The 21,841-nt window shown below is 40.6% G+C and overlaps 2 protein-coding genes and 1 non-coding gene across 4 annotated transcripts; 1 reads left to right on the plus strand and 2 right to left on the minus strand.

Moving 5' to 3' along the window:
• Positions 1–1,082: 1,082 nt before the first annotated feature.
• On the minus strand, positions 1,083–1,154 carry trnac-gca (transfer RNA cysteine (anticodon GCA)). The gene has a single exon. It is a non-coding gene; the product is annotated as a tRNA-Cys (tRNA).
• Positions 1,155–2,393: 1,239 nt separating this feature from the next.
• LOC139920119 (LIM and SH3 domain protein 1-like) lies at positions 2,394–13,039 on the plus strand. Its single transcript, XM_071910048.2, has 7 exons — positions 2,394–2,577; positions 4,518–4,612; positions 5,502–5,586; positions 8,990–9,097; positions 10,972–11,041; positions 11,206–11,288; positions 11,714–13,039. Exons 1-7 carry the CDS (start codon positions 2,509–2,511, stop codon positions 11,885–11,887), a joined length of 684 nt encoding a protein of 227 aa, XP_071766149.1. The 5' UTR covers positions 2,394–2,508; the 3' UTR covers positions 11,888–13,039.
• LOC139920120 (kelch domain-containing protein 1-like) lies at positions 13,002–21,523 on the minus strand. 2 transcript variants are annotated; one of them, XM_071910050.2, is made up of 13 exons: positions 21,304–21,523; positions 20,317–20,387; positions 19,706–19,823; positions 18,882–18,994; positions 18,301–18,391; positions 17,953–18,051; positions 17,430–17,504; positions 17,045–17,103; positions 16,778–16,890; positions 16,364–16,436; positions 15,682–15,766; positions 14,703–14,782; positions 13,002–13,563 (listed from the first exon to the last, which is right to left on the minus strand). In XM_071910050.2, exons 1-13 carry the CDS (start codon positions 21,400–21,402, stop codon positions 13,428–13,430), a joined length of 1,212 nt encoding a protein of 403 aa, XP_071766151.1. In that variant the 5' UTR covers positions 21,403–21,523; the 3' UTR covers positions 13,002–13,427. The 2 variants fall into 2 exon arrangements, with proteins under 2 accessions (XP_071766151.1, XP_078146818.1); XM_078290692.1 differs by having other exon boundaries at positions 16,760–16,890.
• Between the last annotated feature and the right edge of the window lie 318 nt (positions 21,524–21,841).

Below are 21,841 nucleotides of genomic sequence, written 5' to 3' on the forward strand. Positions count from 1 at the left end.
CCGAGTTGAAAACAAAAGGCACAGTGTGGTGGCTCATATGTTAGACCATGACCATAGATAAAGTCTGGGTTGGTGATGGTCTCTATGATTATTATGATGAATACAAATCAGTTTAAATCCAACTCAGTTTATCCCTCTGACATTCTGTAGTTTCTCTTCACTGTCTTGACCTTAGTTTAATAGCTAACTTAGACACTTTGACAAAAGTGATTTACTAAAAAGATAACTGTCTCTCAAATGAGCACCACACTGGATGCAAACTGTGTGTCTTATTTTAATGCTGATATGCAGTTTTGATTGTTGAGTGAATGTACAGTCCAGTAAATGATAATGCAATCAGCAACAGTGTCAATGAGTCAGCCGATGAATCTTTAACCTATAATTTTAAAAACAAATCCTAAAATCCCTTCAAAACTTTTCTATCTTTACTCAGGCTGCTAAAATGCAGGATAGTGATTGGATAGTATGCCAAACTAATATATAGCCTATTATCTCACCACTGCAGGATCGTCAATTAAGTCCCTGCATCTAATATAATGCAAAACTTCGACATGTTTCGACTACTGGGGACAAGCGGAAAAATGACGACTGGCAATACATTTGGTCAAAGTGAAATTATTAGACTTAGCTCACCAAATTATCTTCTACAGACTCATACAGTTTAAAAGGAATATTAGTCTTGATGTGAATTTTTTAGATATGGCTTCAAAATAAATTTGGGGCATGATTTTTTCCTTCCATTTTAATGATAAAAATTTGCCTACAAGATCACATTTTGGCACACTTAGGCTGGCATGAAATATGCCACACAACCGACGCCACGGTAGGTTACACAAAGTTTAGATTATGTTAAATAATGATATCTCAGATAGGCCTACTTATAGATCTAATTAACGTGCTATTTCGTGTATGTTTGCTTGGCTTATTTACTACCACAGAATGCACTGCTATCTTCTCCTCGGTCTTCAAGCCTCTCCAAATGGGCCTTTGTGACTTTGGGTAAAACTGTATTGTAAATTCTGGTATCAAACAATAGTTTCTGTCAGCCAAAAACAATTTAAATTGACTCGAGAAAAAAAATGAGGGGGCACCCGGATTTGAACCGGGGACCTCTTGATCTGCAGTCAAATGCTCTACCACTGAGCTATACCCCCGATGCGAAAACACATGGAATTTCTAAGACTTTTAACTGTTATGTGCCGACGAAAACAGTTTAAGATGATTCTATGTGGTACATTGGATATTGATTCACATTTACCACACCTGGATATTGCTATGACACAACGTGTTTTAGAGCTAACCGGAGCTCGCGGCAAACGCGGCATTCACTGTCATTCACAGTAGAAGACCGACATGGCGGCTCCACTTGTAATAGCCTTCCTTGTACGGGAGGGGGCGACAAACTCTTAGATAAACTTGAACTGTGTGAACCGAGGACTTTCCAATGACCATCAATCTGAAATACAGTTTCCAATCCCAAGCAAAATGTTTGTGCAGTTGCTTGTCTTTAAGTCTACTTATAACATTGGCTTTGTGTATATTTTAATGCGTGCACCATTCATCCCTAACTAGTTAATGTAGGTCAATATTTCACATACATTTTAATATCCTATAGGGACCCAAATAGAAGGATTCTGTGGGACTCTGGTGAATTTATAGTGAGAGTATCCTACTTATCACTATAATAATCCTCCAAAAGTCCTATAAGGAATTACAGTTTTTCTGCGATATTTGTACAGTCTCCTTCTAGAATGTATTATATGATTATTACAGGTCTTTATCATAAGGCTACTCTCGTGTCTGTCTTACATTTTCTCTTGTTGCTACTCCTTATAAGGTTATTACGGATTCCCCTTGCAGGGTCTAATGGTGCCTTCAGGTGCTCCTCGTAATCTCCTAATTCGAGGTGTGAAATCGTAAATAGGCTGCAACTTGTAACCTATTTACGTGCGTTTTGGTCGGAAATACTAACAATATGGACGCTGTAATAAAAGTATTTTGGTGAGTGTTTTATTTTAGAAATCAAGCGGCACGTACTTTGTGATGCAGGCGCAGAATGAAAAGGAGAACATGCGGATCACATATGTTATTACGGTTTTAATTAATCTATTAGCCAAATGTTGGTATACTACACATCTCTCACATGCTCTCTGTCCCTAAACGTCACACCTCGGCAACTCGGGCCTCATAGAAAATTCAATGCTTCCCATTCTTATTTACCACTTTGTTTGGTGGTTCGTGTAAAACACTTTGAAATTACTATATTGTGATAGCACGTAAAGGCAGCATTAAGCCTTGCGCTTTCCCCGTCCGAAAAAAAAAACTTCAGTGACTCCTCCTCGTCTCCTGGCCGCGTACGTATATAAATTGACATGCCTGCATATGAAGATGAAGAAGAAGAAGAGTTCGGTCTTCTGCCCAGCTGGCTTCACAATCTGACCGCTGCTTCTTAACACTTGCGACATTTTTCTGGATCAGTGCATATTTTTTGTGAAAAGTCCCTGCACCATGAATCCGCCGTGTGGAAGATGCAATAAAGCAGTTTATCCCACAGAAAAAATAAATTGCCTTGATAAGGTAAGGGATAAATCACTATAATATTCCAATAAATATTCCAATCAGGAGTTATAGTGTGTCTGTGATGCTCAATAGTGATTTCATCGTTGTTTCTGCTAATTTTTTTTTTTTTTAATCTCTTATGGTATCACTAATATTCCCTAAGGATATTTTCTATAGTTTATAGTTTAGAGTATAGTTTTGCTGTGATATTTGTATAGTATTCTTCTAAAACTTACCATAGGATTACTCTAGTTTTTTAGGCCCATTATAGCTTTTTGATTTCTTTCTGTGTTCATTGCCGCAGTTTGTATTATGAACAAGATGAGCAAAGTGGGCTACATTCTTTAAGGAAAAAGCAGTTGATTTATTAACCAATAAATTAATTACAATTCATCATCTTATAGTTGAAAGTCATCAATAGTGCTAAACTTTTCAGTATTTTAAGGGCAGAAGTCTTTAATTAACAAATAGCTGATTTTTTTTTCTCCTAAATGATGTTTACTTTCATATCAGCAATCATTTAGGGAGACTTGCTGTCATTTTTAAACATGGTGCATAGCTCATTTTGTCTTACACTCTACTATTTTTATATTGTATGTGACCTTAAACACACACACACACACACACACACACACACACACACACACACCACACACATGCAGGGAGTGATGAGAAGCAAAACCACATCCTGTAGATAAGCACAGACCACAAACCTCAAAATGTAAAAAAAAAAAAAAAAAAAACGTAGATGGCATTTGGGTTTGTGTGTGTGTGTGTGTGTGTGTGTGTGTGTGTGCGTGTGTGATAAGGCATTAGACTTTAAAAGGGATGGTCAACCCAGTTAAAAATGTTATTTTTCTTATTTAGTGTCACTCTTGAGTACTATGTTCATCATCCACCATGATTTGAGTGTTCCTAACATTCAATCGCTGTAATAAAATGGAACTTTTGGGTGTCGTGTTTACAATTCAAGAGAGATTTTCTGGGCGTTAACTTTGCCTGAAGCGTGTGGCCGTGGCCTAAATTGACTGACGCCTATGACATATGTTGGTTAAAGCTGGGGTAGGCAACTTTAGAGAAATGAGCAAGAGTTTGAAAGTATAGAACAAAAAAAATCCCCCCTCCTCATCTGCTCCTTCCCCCCCTCCTGTAACTCTTCTCTCCAAACGAGGCTCAGGAGCGTTCCAAATCTTTTACACAAAACACAGCTCTGCTAGCTCAGTCTAGTTGGAACTAAAACATTCGCCAGCAACAATCATTTTTGTCAGCATAGATTAGTCAGATTAGTTACAAACACACATTGCTACAAACCTTGGTCAAACAAGGTTCACTCTACACTGGAGAGAGAGAGAGAGGTCGTGTTCTGATTGGATTCCCCCACTCTTATGTGTGGAACTAGTTTTTAATCCGCAGCAAAACGGCTCATTTGGCTGCTCCAGAAATCAACTGACAGGCTTTTCCCAGCGTAGAAACAACTTCAGATTCTTGTAGTTTTGTGTTGTTCTTTACGCCCAACAATGACTAAAAAAAAAAAAATGTTTTAATGAGAAATTGCATATGTTAGTTGGCTATCCCTTTAACATCAACCACATAAAGTAATGTTGCACTGCAAGCATCTATTACACTTTGAAGACTACATTTCCCATGCCTCTCTAATTTGAGAGCGGCACAGCTGTGCTCTCATGCTGAATGAAATGGAATTTTCCCATGCTGTCATTGCAAGTTACATTTAAGTCCCCATTACTATTTGGATCAGCAAGTGCACAAATTGAAACAGTCATAGTTTGGTCACGGACATGAGCAACTCTCAGTGGGACTGAGTCAACCCGAAGTAAGAATGTTTTACTGGCTGGTGCCCGAACAAAAACTAATCAACACCGTTGACACACACAGTTTTTCAGTGGATAAAAACTTTATTTTGACTCTCTCTCTCTCTCTCTCTCTCTCTCTCTCCCTAGTATTGGCACAAGGGCTGTTTCAGCTGTGAGGTTTGCAAGATGGCCCTGAGCATGACAACCTACAAAGGCTTTAACAAGAAGCCTTACTGCACTATGTGAGTGTTTACAGCACATCGATCATCCTCATGACACTTAAGATGACCCTTGCACTCACAGGACAACTTTTGGTTGGGTGAACAGCCATTTTTATTTACCTTGTAATCATTGAGTTGCAGCAGTGACGTTCAATCTTTCTGATTATGAAGGTAAATCAGATTCAAAACATGAACAAAATGGCATCTATGAAAGTAAAATCATATTCAAAACATTTGACAACAGAAATTATTTGAACTTGTGTTTTGGAATTTGAAGTCAATACAATACAATATGATACAATATGATAGAATGTGATGCAATACAAGTTTTTTTGTCCCTTATAGGCGGTATTGATCAGTTATCGTTTGAGTGTCATTGGTGGGATAAGCATCCATTTACACAGTGATTTACACAGTGGTACAGACACACATACAAATGAGCAGTCAAAGCTACTGTGTGTCAAGGTGATGGAAAAGAGAAGCGTGAACAGACAGACAGAATCATATGACCTTGGAAATTCCTCAGTGTAATCTGCCACTGTTTCAGTGGTTATGCAAAGTTTGAATATGCATTACAAAACAGACACCATTCCAGAAATACCTCAGTGCTGCTGAAAGGTTTGTATGTCAGCTGCTGACCTTTGTGTCTTTTATCTGTCACTACAACATTGTCTGATTTCAACGACTGTGTCTGATAGCACAACCTGGTTTTCAAACATATATTGTAGCCTTTCTGACAAAGTACCATAGAAGACTAAAGATTGATGAAAGTTAAGGAGGTAAATAAATTATAAGTAATAAGCTTGTGTGTGTGTGTGTGTGTGTGTGTGTGTGTGTGTGTGTGAGAGAGAGAGAGAGAGAGAGAGAGAGTAAACATTCATATCATCTTTCTGTTGCTGATCTTTTCCAGCCATTACCCCAAAACCTCCTTCACCGTAGTGAATGACACCCCCGAGAATCTCCGTCTCAAACAGCAGACCATGCTCAATAGCCAGGTTAGACACACACACACACACCCACACACACCCACACACACCCACACACACACACACACCTCTACATAACATAATCTTGTCACTTGTCTCTCACCACTATCACTCCTACTCAATCCCTGTCTTCTTTCACTGACAGACACTGTAGCTAATCTTGTTGCGTCATCATGATTCTGCCTCTCTCTCTCTCTCTCTCTCTCTCTCTCTCTCTCTCTCTCCTCTCTCTCTCTCTCTCTCTCTCTCCCTCCCTCCCTCTGTCTCCTTTACTCAGCTCTCTATCTGTCACACAGCAGGAGATGAGGACAAAGCTCTCGGCTCCGCTGTCATGACAATTGGATTCCTTCGATCAATTAAATGAGCCCTTTGACCAAATACTAAAATAAGAACTCGACTCAGGCCAGAGAATGACACAGAACCTGAATAATCTGTCCGTATCCAAACTATTCGTGAGTCCAAACCAACTAAAGCCAAAAGTGTCTCCTAATTTTCTTGATGACAATTTGCTAAAAACAGTATTTTTTAAGAATATGTTTGAATCTGAGGAAGTCAAACCTGAGCAATTCAGGCTGAAATTCTGCTTTCTGGGGCATAAATAAACTGTAGTGCACACACACACACACACAGATAGACACACCCTTTGTCGTAATACACAGTGCAGTAGTTACTTTTGCATACACACACGCAACCCCTCCCTCTCTCTCTCTCTCTCTCTCTGGCATTGGCTCAATTTAGCCTCTCTGGCTGCTTTCACTGTTCTTAAACTCTAATCTGATCACACTAAGTCCTCCAAGTCACGCAAAATTAAAGGGATACCTTGACATTTAGAACTGTAGTTGGTGGGGGGGGTTTCCTTCTTCAGTTTCACTAAAATGGCATGACATTGTTTGCATTTCTCACTGAAAGGGGCGCCACTGGCTGCAAAAGGTAGAAACGTTTTCCTCCAACATGAAAAAGAAGAAAAAAAAAAGTTCAAACTCAAACTGTCAGTATGTCCTTTTAAGGCTGCATGTTTGCTGAGACTAAATGAATTTCTACCGAGGGATTTGTGAGGCGGTTTGTGTCTTTAATCTAGTGAGAAAAGGCAATCCTCCTCATCAGAGGTACAGCACTCTGCAACTGTTGGAGATAAAGACGTAGCCATAGAAGACCCATATTTGCTGCACGCACTGTGCAAACTGTACTGTAATACTTCACTTGTGCTCCACTGCTGAGAGGAATTGTCTAGAAAATTCAAATCGGTTTACTTTCCAGCCATCAGAAGGCACAGTTCGTTCTGGCACCCAATCATTTGAGAGACAGAGACTGTTAAAATATGTCACTTCAGTGGCACAGAAAGAATGGGCTGCAGCAGCCATTATCAAGTGCTAGTGCAGGACAGATGCATGATGGGAGATTTAGATGTAACTTCAATATACATATGAAGCCTTTTCCTAACCCGAACCCTAAAACCAACTGCTAAACAGCTGCAAAAAGAAAAGGGAAAACACAGGCTAAAACTCATCTGCATAGTCTTAAATTTGAAAAAAATAAAAAAATGTTGCATAGATATCTATAGTTATATCGGTGATTTACTTATCGTAGCATATTGATTAAGCATGTACACTTATCATCTGACACATGGCCACATAATCTCTGTATGATGCTGTGTCTCTACTGTCCTGTCTCTGTGCTTATTGCTTTATATCTCTCTAGCCTGTGTGTGTGTGTGTGTGTGTGTGTGTGTGTGTGTGTGTGTGTAAGCATGCTCAAAGAAAACACACCACATGTGTTTAATGTTAGCACTTGGGCCCCACAGGAATGACATATTCCTTTCAAGTGGACTCATTGCTCTCTCTCCTCTGCTCATCCAACTTCCACAGAATAAATCAGATATGACATAACATTACTGAGAACCAGCTTTTTACAAATGTGCCAAACAAAAGTGAACTGAAAATATATAACGAATGTAAGACAAATCTTAAACATGAAACGTGGGCATGGCATGGGCATCGCACTGAAGAACAGAATGTATCAAATCCATTTTCATGAACTATGGATGCAAAAAATTGAAGAAGTAGACTCTAAACATGTGAATCAATTCTTGCTTTTTTTGAGTGGTGTTGCACCTGATTGAAGAGTTGGGAAAACTCTAGTTGTAAAGACGTTTAGGATCTACAAATTGTTCCATTTGCGGTAAAATGATTTTTTAAAACAAGCATATAACATTACATCATGGTCAAAGTTTACACTAAGAGTTGTTTCCTTTTCTCTCGCTCCTTCCTTTCCCTTCATCCCATCCAGGCAACCCTGCTCTTTGTTTATAACCATAAAAGTCTAGGCAGGCGAGCTCCCTCCCTGAGACAGCATATTCCTCATAGCAAGTATATGACTCATTTGTGTGTGCATGTGTGTGTGTGTGTGTGTGTGAGCGAGAGAGAGAGAAAGGGGGAGGGGGGTATCTGAATTTCTATGAAATAAACATTTTGAGTAATGTTTTCCCATGGGCATAAACATTAATGAAGAAATGTTCGTTTAGCACAGCTTGCGTGTGTGTGTGTGTGTGTGTGTGTGTGTGTGTATATCTAAATTTAGTAAATCTTTGCACATACTACATTCCTAAATTCCTTGTGGTGATTTCTCCATTTTCAACCCTCTACGGGCTGAGAAATGAACCTAACGGATTATCATGAAACCCTTTCTATACATATTGTGTAATTTAAGGAAAATAAAAGGTCATTAATTCTAATAATAAGATAGATTTTCTTAAATCCTGATAAATTGAAAATTTACAGGCAGAGGAGTTTGAAAAGAAAGATGCTCCATAACTGGTATTTTCAATCATTTGAAAGACACGAGAACTGTGTTAAAATATGTGTATCTGCATGTGTTTTTATGAAATATGTGCCTTGTGTCTGTACTAAATTATTCCTATGCTCTTCTCAACTGATGCTGCGTTCGTGTCACGTTGGATTTATTGTAAATACGAGCTGCCAACTGGGAAAACCATTCACGTCAACCTCCTAGTGATTCCTGCTGATTAGGAAGTAGGACGTGGGGATTTTTTGCGGACTCCGATGTCTCCCACTTGTCATGAATTGCAGAAGTGTGTCAACACAGGCTGTAAACACTGTAGTGAAGCCACAGATGTCAGCAGTCCAAGACAATAAAAATCCAAATTATCTAACTTTCCAACAAATTAAACACGTGGACACCTCAAATAGTTTTGGCAAAGAGATGTCATTCCATTCGTCTGCTTCTTCCAATTTGACCAGAACGCGGCATAACCTAATAACTCTAACATGATTTGGAGGATGCAACCCTCTGTGGGTTGAGAAACGAACCGAATGAAACCCTCTCTACCCCACTGTGTCATCCATCTAAAAATAAGATCGATTTCCTTAAATCCTGATCGATTCAAACTTCACAGGCGATCTACAAGGAGGAGTTTGAAAAGAACAAGGGAAAGGCTTTCAGCGTGGTGGCCGACACTCCAGAGATGCAGAGAGTGAAGAAGACGCAAGACCAGATCAGTAACGTAAGTCCTGTTCGACCTCTAAAACTAGATGTTAACCTGAGTCCTTCATTACCTCTCCTTAGTCCAAGAGGCATCGCAGTCCATCATCGGTATTTTCATCACAATCAAATGATTCACATTATTCTCACATCACTTTCAAAATCTTTTTTTGACTTCTGCTCAGAAAAGGAACTCCTTCTCATCCTAACTTTACAATTAAACAACAATCAGTTCATAAAACTCTGGAGAGCAAATAGTTTTTTGCCCCTAGGGACCAAAAAAAAAAAAGTTGAAATGGCCAGCTGCAGTCAACAAGTCCATCTTTCTCCCCCACTGGTATGAAACAAACACACAGACTCATTTCACTTTCCTAAGACACAACAGCAAATCACTGCAGTCCAATTGCAGGAGCCGTTTCAGAATTTCGTGAAACTAAAAACTAAAACTACAAGCTGATGAATGTCCGGGCAGAGCGGCTCCAGACGGGAGCCGGCGGAGGATGTGGGGATACAAGCCTGCACAGACATTTCAAACATTTCTCCCCTGTCCGCAGAGGAGCGGCTGCCCTATATGGTCAAAGTCTCTCAGCTGTGGACACAAAGTGAACGTCCGCTCTCTGCTCTCTGCTCTCTGCTGCACACACACACACTCACTCACACACACACACACACACACACACACACACACACACACACTTTCTCTTTTTCCTCTCTCATGGGAGCAGTAGTAGCAGAAAGGAATGACGAGCGATAAGCTGCGTCTCAAGAGGCCAAAATCTAGCAACTTCTTTTTCCATTGGTCTTTCTTTATTTTTTTCTCTCTTTCTTTCTTTCTTTCCTTCTTTTATCTCAACTTCCCATCCTCCCTCTCCTCTCTTAACATTCATCCTCTGCTAATTTCTTAATTTTTTTCAGTCTCTCTCTCTCTCTCTCTCTCTCTCTCTCTCTCTCTCTCTCTCTCCTCTCGTCTTTTTCTTGACAAGCGCTCTGCCTATTTGTTCCTCCTGAGGTCTGTTGAGGACAACAGATCAGTTCCTCCCTCTTCAATCCCCTTAAAGCTGTGATTGCATTCCAGTAGTTTTACACTGCTTGCATACCAGCTTCTCAGCTAAAGAGTTATTTCAAGAGGTTCATTCCAAAACAAAACATTCTCCAATAACTTCCTCTGACAAAATGACTGTTGGACATAAATTGAAATCATGGAATATTTCTTGCTTTGACCTTTTCTTAGCATTTAGTAACCTTTTTCAGGATAGTATCATCTGTATTTTTGACACAGTCGCCTAAGTTATGGATTTCAGCTATAACTGTATTCCCAAATTAGAGTTTTGGAATTAAACTTTTTATTTGCTACAAAGTCTTGTCTATGTTCTAGACTGCCTTTGGGAAACAGATGCATGCAGCTGCTTTGTAGCATCAGTGGACAGCAGTATGTAGTAATACATAGTAGTAATGTGGCTGATATGGAACAATATTATAATGAAAGAAGAGGTTGGTCTCAAGTCTGTTTTGAAAGTTTTTCAGCAGCCACTGTAGTCTCATTTGTGCAGTCAGTTTTAATCATTTCAAGTGTGAATGTCATAGGTTGCCCCATCATACACATCCTCTACTGTTTTAAACCATGGGTACACACAACTCTCCTGCTTACACTCTTTAGATTGTAAGATTTGGAAATATAACTCATCTGAAAACCTCTCAAATAGTAACTTGATGCGTTTGTGGCTGAGATATCCCCTCATCATCCCTCAACACCTCCTAAAATGGTGCTACCTCTCACAGACGGCCCAGGGGGAGAGAGAGAGAGAGAGAGAGAGAGAGAGGCGGTTAGTGTTGAGGTGTAGCGACCCCTGGTGGACTTAACATAGTTTTTGTGTGTGTCAATGTCTGTGTGTGTAGATCAAGTACCATGAGGAATTTGAGAAGAGCAAGATTCGGAGTGATGCACCTCCCCCTGAAAATAGGCAAGGTATGGCACATCCATCTCTCCACGCACACACACACACTTTATGATACCGCACAACCTCTCTTTTAGGTTCACTTATTAAACCATCTGTGTTTTGCTGTGTTTGCTCAATCTAACTCTGTGTTTGTGTGTGTGTGTGTGTGTGTGTGTGTGTGTGTGTTGTGTAGACTATGAACAGCAGCAACCATCCAACCCTCAACCTCAAACATTCAGTCAGCGCCCTGCTGCTGTAGCACCACCCAGTGGAGGGGTAAGGATCATACACTAAAATGTAGAATGTTTGACTCTACTTCAACCACCTAGTACACCTTAGCAACCACCCAGAAACACCATAGCAACCGCCTGGTACACCCTAGCTACCACCTAGAAACACCGTAACAACCATCTAGATACACCTTAGCAACCATCTAGTTTTAGTTTACAATAATCATCTTGGTGTGCACTCCTATATGTGCCTGTGCATCTGTACCTGTTGTGCATGTATATGTTGTGTGTGTGTGTTTGTGTACAACTTGCGGGCGTGCCAATGCATCTGTGAATATATGGGCTTTGTGCATATGTGTGTGTGATTTGCATGCATTTGCTGTGTGAGTCCTGGTGCACGAGTGTGTAGCAATGCACCTGTGAATTGATATGCTCTGTGTGTGTGTGTGTGTGTGTGTGTGTGTGTCTCAGAAGCAGTACCAGGCCCTGTACAGCTACACGGCAGCAGATGCAGATGAGGTTTCTCTGCAGGAAGGGGATCTGATCTCAGACGCTGAGGTGATAGATGAAGGATGGATGTACGGCCGCAACCAGCGCACCGGCCAGCAGGGCATGCTGCCCGCCAACTACGTCCGGCCCGTCTGAGACAACCGAGCACCAACAAGACACATTTCAGTTTGGTCGACGGGTTTCACTTTTCAGCATGCACACCTCCATAGAAGTTCAGGGGGCAGTCAGCCTCCGGCATTAACTGCCTTCGGGAGTGTAGACAGGTGCTATTACCTGTTTATCTGCATTGCCTTGCTTGTATTTTTGTCATTAGTGTCATTCTTAGACAAAACAAAAGTAAACAAGTTGTACTGATTATGGGTCCCCAGAGCAAGTGTTAGTGGTTAACCATTCATGAACTCTATGTGCACTAAAAAGTGAAGCTAGTCTACCAAGGTGAAATGTCACTGAAATGTTTCAGGGGAGAACAAAGTTACTATGTTGAGATCAAACGGTATTGTGAAGAATAGGAATGTGCATTCTGCTTCGATTGTTTTACCTCTCCAGAGTTGAATGTGATGATCAATATGTGAAGCTGGGCAAAAAACAGTCATGTAAAATATATTTTAGATGGTTATTTTTAGGGGGATTTCTATCTGTAATGTTGAAGTTTATCGTTATTGAATATAAATATATATAAATAAATGAGAAATTATCAGAAGGAGAGGAAATGTGAGGAGAGGGCAGAGGGAATAAATTCACACAGCCTTAAGAATTTTTTTTTTTTTTAGTCGGAAACATTGATCATAAACATCCCTGTCCCTATGCTGCTGTACATTACACATATACAAGTTTCATCTTTCTCAGGTAATTGAACAATTATCCATTTTCAGCACCCAGGTCTTTACATTGGGAACTGTAAAACATGACCATAAGATGTCTACTTCCCTGCATAGCTGAATTCAAAGTGTTTAAAAACTGTTCCAAAATATGATGTTAGGTGATGCTGATAGTGTATTGTAGCATCCAGCAGTTTGTCCTAGATGTGTCCTGAGGCAGCAGAGGGCATCCTGCCTTTGGCCTGCTAGAAACAGATGCGTTCAAGTGTCCCAGTAATCTGTAATGTTCTGTACTTAGCAGCAATTAAACAGCCAAAGAACCGTTACCGACGAATAGGTTGGGACTTGTTGTTGTGACACTATAAAACGCTTAATGTTTCATATGATTTTGAAAAGAAAAAATATCATGCATTTTGTAATTAAACCATTTAACTTAATTAGATTAAATAAATCTTGTTTTTTTCCCCTCTGTCGATTGGTTTTGTTTTACAACATATGAAATCAATGAAATGGTACAGTTTCTTCAGTTTAATAATAAACAACATATCAATATTTTTTAATCAAACATAAACAAAGATTGCACATTGTCCAACTAGAACAACTGGACTAACATTTGACGAATCACAATTGGTTGTTAAAAAAAAGACAGTATTTACAAATGAGGTATTTCTTAAAGCTAATGCACCAACATGGAAGTTAAAATAGCGAAGCTTCAGTTGCATGGTCTTTTAGTTTAACAAAGAGGAATGAAATTAAGTCTATCAGGCAAACACAAAAGCACATTGACACAAAAATGAATATAATTTGGTAACACCCGTCTATCAGCTCAGAAGTCATGTAATCCTGTCACTCTAAAATCAGGCTGTAAGCATTGGCTTGTTAGCAGAGAAAAAGGCAAATCTCTTGTCGACTCTCTTCCGCAGCCTTGGTGGCAGCCAGTTCAGCTGCTCTCCGATCAGCTCTGCATGTTTTCCTATGAAGTCCTCACACAATCTAGAGAGGAGAGAAAGACACACAGGTTAAAAATACAGTTAAAAATGAATGAAATAATGGAAAAACTAGTGCAGCTCTGACAAGGACTGATGAGCCGTGCTTTTCTGACATGCTGTTCTACACACCACTGTTGTACTGCGTCATTATTTGCCTGTTTTTCCTTCGACTCTCACCAAGGAGCGTGTTTTGATAAGGACCTGATGTTAAATGTTGATGTTTTAGATAGCTGAAATTTTTTATGCTATCAAACTCACAACATGATCTCAACATTATCTACATTTGACCAGTTATCCATGGGAATAAGAAAGAAACGCCACCACTAAGTATAATTATCTAACCTTTGGTCCAAGCATTAATGAACACAGTATGACTTTACTGGTATGACATGACTTGACCTCATGTGCTGCCCATACAGTAGAGAGAGGCAGTTTGGTAATGCTCATTAGCATAACGACATGTCCCATTTGCTGTAATGTGCACCTGCACACTGCTCCAACAGGGAGCCATGCAGCTCAGAGTATAAATAGCTCTTAGTGTTTATATGGTCACTGTGGACTTTGTTAAATCACTTAATCATGTGTGAATGCAAAGTGGATGGAGACATGCAAACATGCTCACACATGCTGCCAAGCCCACTGACTTGTACATACTGTAGTTGCAAACAGAAATGCATGTGACTAGCAAGTGACACAACACAAGTTACAAGAGCCACACTGTTCCAACATACAAAATATAAAACTGGAGTGATTGGTTACATTTTGAACACCTAATACTTCTATTTTGGGCCACAGATATGGCTGTGGGGCTTGTTAATACAGTAGATCACAGTGTTTCCTCTGTAATGTTGCAGCTCTGGTGTCTGGGGGGGATAATTCTAGTTTTGTCCCATATCTGTTGCCGTTTGAGTCTAAGTTATGTTTCAAGTTGAGGTTGTAGTGCTAAAAGTGTCTGTTAATCATAATAAAATCATTACTTCTAAAACATTTGGACTACACTTATGATAGTAAGACTAAATTACAATGCTGATTTGAATTTCACATTTTCTCTAGCAGTGGTGGTAACTTCCATCCTGTGGTGATGCACCACTGCCATATGAATACAGAATCAGATCAGAAATGAACCTCGCAAGCTCTTCTTACCTGGAGAGGGAGTATGGCTGGGTCTGGAAGATCAGCACATCTTTGCAGTGATGCTGCCATGGGGACCTCAGAACAGCCACCTGACATCAAGAGAATTGACAACATTGACGTGAGGACGGTTAGATGGATGGATGAATGTGTATTGTATATTTGCTGCCGTTGCGGAAAACCAATACAACTGCAATTTGAGTGGCTTTCTTTTTCCTACTTTGGATGTTTTCATGGTTATGTATGTGTTGAGTGAATTTCATGACTCTTGAAAATTGCTAAATCCCTATTGTATAATTTCAAAAATACACGAATGTCCGTGAAAAAAATAAGGATTCTTTTCGTTATTACAGTATAACTTAGTTTGTGGTCTGACAACAGCAATGTGGGGGACGGAAAATATATTTTTTTGTATGATCCCATGTATAAATCATTTTGCTATTTTGACAATCTAGCAAAACGTCCCCCCTTTTCATTTCAATAAGTGCAACCTACACAATCTCAGAGGGTGTTTGACCCTTAAGACTCAAAAAACTACATCACAGTTACGTTCTATACAGTTATCTGAAATATGTTGAGTCCATGTGTGAAATCTGTCGAGTCCATGTGTGAAATCTGTAGATTAGCACATGTGAGTGCACCTCTCTGAGCCCTTAAAACCACTTGAGCTTTCTTTGTGCAACAATTTTACTCAATCAGTGGGTTATAATTAGTACACTCTGCAAAAACATTGGTGAAGGGGATTTTATGGAAGAAAAGAGATGTTGGAAAGAGCTTACGTTGCCCAATGTTATAGTCACTAAGACCTTACTGTGGACCTAAAAATAAACCTTTCAAATACTGATGTACTAATGTAAAGACTTCAGTTAGGAAAATCAACCCTAAAATCTTAGATAAAATTATTTGAAAATGTGCCCAGGAAATGTAGAACCCAAATTTGAAAAATACAAATGAACCCATTTTCCTGAATAGGGGTTTTCTTGTCACATACCGAGTCCACAAGGATGGAGAAGTTGCGGCTTCCCCCGAACACAACCACATCATTGTCCTTGCCCTGACACGCTGTATGCCACAACCTGGGGAGGGTGAACACAGGCGAATACGAGTATACAATCAGATGTTGATTTACACAACACCACGAGCTGTATTCACCTCTCTTGGGGTTGGCACCGAAACTGATAACTCAAGCTGTTGCTCCTTTCAGATGCTGTGTCTATGTAAACTCTTCATCAGGAAAAAGGTACAGCGGTCCCACCTCAGCAGAAACGTATTGAATGCATTTCACTTGAATGCAATGCCTTTAAATCTCTATCATCCATTTCTTTAAGAGCCTTCATTCACAGAGATTCTAGGAGTAAAAAAGCTGATTTTTTTTCTAAATGATAAAACATGAGGCAGAAGGTAAACTGTAATGCTAAGGCAGACATTTACCTACTACTATATGATCACTAAAGGTGCATCTCTACCATGTTCTCCTCAAGCTTGCATCTTTTAGTAATTTCCTACTATGGGGAGGACATTGAGGAGCAGGAATGTATAGCATTTTAATAGATTTCCAATGACTGCATAACACAAAACAACATGGTGTGTGTGTGTGTTCATGTGAAATCCTGAAAAATCCTGCTACGTTAGAGGTGTTTGTCCTAATGCTGGCTGGCTGGGTGGGGGAATACCTGGGCTTGTCACTGTGTGGGTGTGTCCTCTCTGTCCACTCTCCCTTCAGCGTGTCAAACTGCCAGGCATCACCTAAAGGGAAAGGTTTTATGATGAAAGAAGCTTTAAACTAAAAAAGGGAGCCTTCCTTTCGGTCCTATTGGGAAACTAGAGCAGTCTATGGGAGGGAAGGACATCCTTTGTTATCAGAGTTGCGTTAAAGATGTCCTTCAACCTTGTGCACATTTCGCCGAGGCCGATGGAGGTTCATGACGATTATGAAATCATGCAGATGAAATGTGATGTTTCAACATTCAACATAAGGCAAAGGGCTTACTCATGCAGCAGGAGACTTGGAGCATGCAGCGCGGAGACTTCGGTTCATAAGCATAGAAACAAAGGGGATCGATACTTACTCTGCGGCCTAGACTTACTCAGAGGATTTCCGTCTGTCCCTAGACCGCCGAACAGGAACAGCGTGTGATCTGATGTGGGGGTCAAGGTGTGCATGGAGCGCCCCAGGGGTACGCAGGAAGGGGGCAGGTCACTGGTGGTGTGGAGAGTAACACACACACACACACACACACACACACACACACAGAGTGCAGTTGTGGTCAGTAAATCACTGGAAAGATATGCTAACAAATCAAAAGCAATAAAAAAAGTCAATGCTATTGGTGTGAGAGTGAAGGCAGTTTTACAATTGAGTCCAGGTCCAGGTTTCCAGATCCAAGCAGAACAGGTCCAACTCTTCGGTTTCCTGGAAACAATCAAGTGTATGTGTATTAGTAAAAGTAAGCCTTTTTTAGAGTTAGGAAATTCTAACCCCTCCAGGCAATCACTATAAAAGTGTTGTCATTATAGTATTTTCTGAAGATTACCATTTCAGTGGCACCACCTTGGTCATGTAAGCCATAAGATGTATCATTATAGTGAAAATTACATTTTATGCCAGAGAAAAAACATCTAATTATTTCTTTAATTCCTATTTGATCACTATAAGCGTATAGATACTGCTTTCCCATTCATATGGTCAGAGATACATGGCGGTGTAGCCAAACGCTCAGCAATGTCAAGCCAACTCACCAGGCCACCCGAGATGAAACCTTTGTTCCCCAGAAGAGCACTGGCATGGCAGCCTCTGGGCGCCGGGGCAGGACCCTGATCAAAACAAAGAGGGACACACTGCATTGATGCCCTTCCATGTGGTAACTGCATCAGCCAAATCCCATTTTAACACAAGACACTAAGACTGGACACTTAAATTATGTGACCAGCTGAAATCACAGGACATCAAACTTATGCAGCTATCATAGCAAGAGTCTGAGATCAACAGATTAAAATGTTTTGCCCTCCATTGTATTTTTTTTTTCATTGGCAGAAATGAATTATAATCACATACAGGAAACACAACAGTGACATGTTATTGGACATGCCTCTTGTAATGTACAGAAAAGTATTATCAAGAACCGGCTATGGACTTTCCATTATTCAAAATGGTAACCTGCACAGTGGCATCCAGCATAAGAACTACTAGCAACTACTACAACTACTAGCCTGCTTCTATCAATCAAATTGCTTAGGCAGAAAATCATGTTGTTCTACTCACCTGAGTTTCTGGCACACTCCATGTGGCAGTATGTGTGTCAAAAACACTGACTTCGTTGTTCCAGCCCCAGCACCTAAATAACGTGTTCCCAATCACTGTCTAAAGGGTGATGATGTGTGATTATGATTTCCAAAACAAAATATATGCCAAGATCATATGCTAAAGTACAATATAATGACCAAACTTCATATGTCAAAGTATAATATGATTACCAAAGTATTTCAAGAAGCATGCATACGCCAGATAACACCAAAACTACCATGGAATAAAACAATGACAGACTATCGGTTGATATGGCTCCAAGATATACATGAGAACAAAATGCTGTTGTGTTGTAGTATTATTTACCCAGGATGTCTCTTCCACGACGAAGCTAGACGATGAAGTGTTGCGTACCTCCCCTATGGTCTTACAGCCATACCCTCCAAAGTAGATTAGTCTGCACCAAAGAAACAAGGATACATAATTTCTCCTTCACCATTTCACACAACACTACTTTAACCACACAAAACAGTGTGAAAACTAGAGAACATGAGGTGAAATCCACTGTAAAAGGACTCTCTTGATTCAGTGCAATGTGGAAATTTGCAAGATCAAAAGAGTTGTCATGTTATTATTAAAGATTTTCTCAATGCTGCAGACGGGGAAATCCCTCCAAAACCCTCAACTAATTTCTTGGGTCATGGCTAAAAACATTAAATTCCAAAACATCTCCTCTTTATCTCCTCCTGTTGAGGTGCGAGTTGTTCGTTAGCATGCAAAATGACCAATTCCTCAGGTATGAGGGTGAAAAGCCTGCTCTCGCTGGGGCGTGAGCGATTAAATGGCTCGGCTGGAGCTCATTGTTAGGTGTGGATGGGGGGGGGGGAGGAAACGACGATTGTGCACACAGACAGGCGGGAATACAGGCATTCAGACAGACAGCTGACCTGTCTCTGTGTACCCAGCAGGAGTGTTTGTTTCGCGGTGAGGGCGTAGTTCCTCTGGCGTCGGTCACTCTCTTCCATGTGTAGCACGGCTCCGTGAGGTCAACGCTGAACAGCTGCAAACAGGAGCGTAGATAAACACAACAGTTCATACAGCCAAACTAAGGGACATCTGCATTAGCCGAGCATTATAACATGGCCGTCCATTATTGTTGGTGAGGCCCTGAATCACTAAGGCCAACATTTAACTGGAAAAAGCACAAAAATTCCAGACTTTCCTTAAATGAAGCACAGCAGAAAAGGAAAAATATGTTTCCTGCATGTAAAAAAAAATGTTATGCTAAAGAGGAAGCTGTAATCCTACTCGATTTCAGTCGAAATTCATTGAAGTTGGCTCTATGAAATATTGAGCATTACATCTAACTCTCTGCTTGTGCTTCTGCTTCAGAATGCCCTTTCATTTCTGAGGTGAACACTGATGTGTGGACTTGTTACCGTTTGATAAGGAATGATAATGATACAGCAAGGCGCCTCATTCACAGCTCACATTGCGACCAATTTTTGCACACATTTCATTGCCAACTCTCCCTTTCCACACGCTGCATGCTGCTGTTTTTGTATCTGTCTCCGCCTTGCCAGCCAATCTCAAGTTACAGCAAGTTCTGCATTTCACAGACAGCTTTCATATCAATATGCGGCCATGAAAAAAAACAAGAAACACGTCAGGCAACATTCATGTCCTTATCCCACATTCTCATCAGCGCTTAGTGATTCCTAAGAGCAGAGTCAGGGACAGCTGGTTTTACAAGCAGCCTGGGGCAACTCACATCGTTGGTGTATCCAATGGGGTCGCATCCCGCAAAGATGTAGAGCGTGTTGTTGACATAAGAGCCACAGAAGCCCGATAGCTGTGAGGGCAAATCCCCGGTAATCTCCCTCCGCTCCCTGACACACACACACAGAGGAAGGAGGAGGAGAGAGAGAGCAAGTTGGACACACATGTAAAGGTAAAACTCAGTGATGGTGGGGCTGGCTTTAGTAAGAGCTCCCCTCTTTCTCACCGTGAAAGTCGAACCGTAAAACTAGAAGAGACAGCAATAACATAGCTAGTAGCTGGAGTTTCATTTTGAGTTAAAGCAATCTTTGTTGATCATGTGCAGGTATAACACAATCAAAGAAGATCTGGATTTATGATCCTAAGCCAATTGCTTCATGAAAAGTCAGAGGCTATTGGTTTCCAATTTGCTACTGATTCCTCTGAAACCCTATTCTTTGGTCTTCATGAAGTTTAAATCCCACTGGTATGCTAGAGGAAGTTACAGTATCTTGTTTGTATCCATTTTAAGGAACTTGATGAAATAAACATGCTGTACTGCCACAGATTAGATGTCAACCCGACACAGCGTGTGTCTCAGCTGATAGAACGACCTGATCTTACCAAGCCCCGCTGTCCAAATTACAGAGCCATATCTCATCGCTGGGCAACACCACGTCATTTCCAGCAACAACCTGTCAGGAAACAAAGACAAGATATACCATCATATGACACTTAGCCTACATCTTAACAAGTTACTGGGAAATTTATTAGCAAAGGAAAAAGTCACCCTAGTGAATTAAATTATATTCTGTCAATGGTCCTGGGTAGTGTAAACTTTATTAACATTAACCAATTTCCCCAAAGAAACAATTAAAGTTTCATCTCTTAAGAACAAAGCCCATGATGCCATCCAACACTTTCTAGAGCTGCTTTCTGGAGCAGCACAGTGCCGAGAGGCATTTTTGTATGTTTTCTGGTTAAAAACTGTTAGTGCTACTGTGAAGTAATGTTCATTTGGTGGTAAAACCTCAAACAAATGTACACAAGTAAATGTCATTCATGGTCAATACTCAAGAGTATCTTGGTGACATCAAAGTCTGGCTGTAGTCTTGGTTATACAGTGTTGTTCATATACTTTTTTGCAGAATGTAGCCTAAATTATGTCTTAGACAATTCTGGGGTCACGCTAAAACTTGTTCCTTAGCAATTAAAGCTTCAATGGCGGCTCCTTGAGTGCCACTGGCTTAACAGTGGGGTTTTCCCATTCAACAGCTGGTCACCATTGTTCTCTATGAACATTTATGCAGATACACCAATGTAAACCTTTAAAAAAGAACTATAATCAATGTTAAATTTTAGAATGACACTATACAAATCACAGCCAAACTAGGCCTATATGTCGTTATAGGAATATCGTAGTGATGCCATAGGAGTTAAGGTCACCATCAACTTCCTATGGGAATATCAGCCGCCAGTGACTTCTCATTAGGATAATGGAGAATTTAAAAGGCACGAGACTAATGGCATTTATCTCGTGACATCATTCCCGGGGCTCTTGGCAGACTCCTCTAACCCACCGAGGTATAATTATGTAGCGACGTGTCTTACCTGGTAACCCCCCCAAACATATAGGATGTTGTCGTCTATAAACGCCGTGTGGTTGCTTCTCTCCAGCCCGCTCATCTCGTCGCGGCTCTCAACATCCATCTCAGACCTGGTGACTGACTGAACAGTAGTGCGGGACCTCAACCCGACAAAAAAACACTGTTTACTTTAACCACTACAGCGGGGAATGCTAACAGGAAACCCTAGACCGGGGGCAGACCTGCCTCTGCCCAGGCTGAAGAAGGAAAAGCCGACTGGAGTATTTGCGAAACGTGTTTTTCAGGCTTGAAGCCCCTGGGGCGTCGGGACTGGTTTGCTTTACTCCTCCCAGTAGCATTCAACCTGTTGTTATGCAAGTTAACCTCAGGCCACAGGCAAACCATGATGACACACTGTACACAGGCAGGGATGGAGAGGGGGGTGAACCCGCTTAACTCAATTTACCCACCTGTGGAGTGAGGAGCGTTAATCCACCTTTTAGGGCTGGCTAACATACAGTACATGTTTATGATGTGACATTCATAGTTTTCACCATTAAACT

The sequence above is a fragment of the Centroberyx gerrardi genome, chromosome 20 (assembly GCF_048128805.1).
Source record: "Centroberyx gerrardi isolate f3 chromosome 20, fCenGer3.hap1.cur.20231027, whole genome shotgun sequence".
In the NCBI taxonomy this organism is placed as follows: domain Eukaryota; kingdom Metazoa; phylum Chordata; class Actinopteri; order Beryciformes; family Berycidae; genus Centroberyx; species Centroberyx gerrardi.

Coding starts and splice junctions, on each gene's coding strand:
- LOC139920119 (XM_071910048.2), top strand. CDS start 2,509: ATGAATCCGCCGTGTGGAAGATGCAATAAAGCAGTTTATCCCACAGAA. Junction 5,587..8,989: donor AGACCATGCTCAATAGCCAG/GTTAGACACACA, acceptor CAAACTTCACAG/GCGATCTACAAGGAGGAGTT. Junction 11,289..11,713: donor TAGCACCACCCAGTGGAGGG/GTAAGGATCATA, acceptor TGTGTGTCTCAG/AAGCAGTACCAGGCCCTGTA.
- LOC139920120 (XM_078290692.1), bottom strand. CDS start 21,402: ATGGATGTTGAGAGCCGCGACGAGATGAGCGGGCTGGAGAGAAGCAAC. Junction 17,104..17,429: donor GTTTCATCTCGGGTGGCCTG/GTGAGTTGGCTT, acceptor GATTGTTTCCAG/GAAACCGAAGAGTTGGACCT. Junction 13,564..14,702: donor CAGCCATACTCCCTCTCCAG/GTAAGAAGAGCT, acceptor TCTCCTCTCTAG/ATTGTGTGAGGACTTCATAG.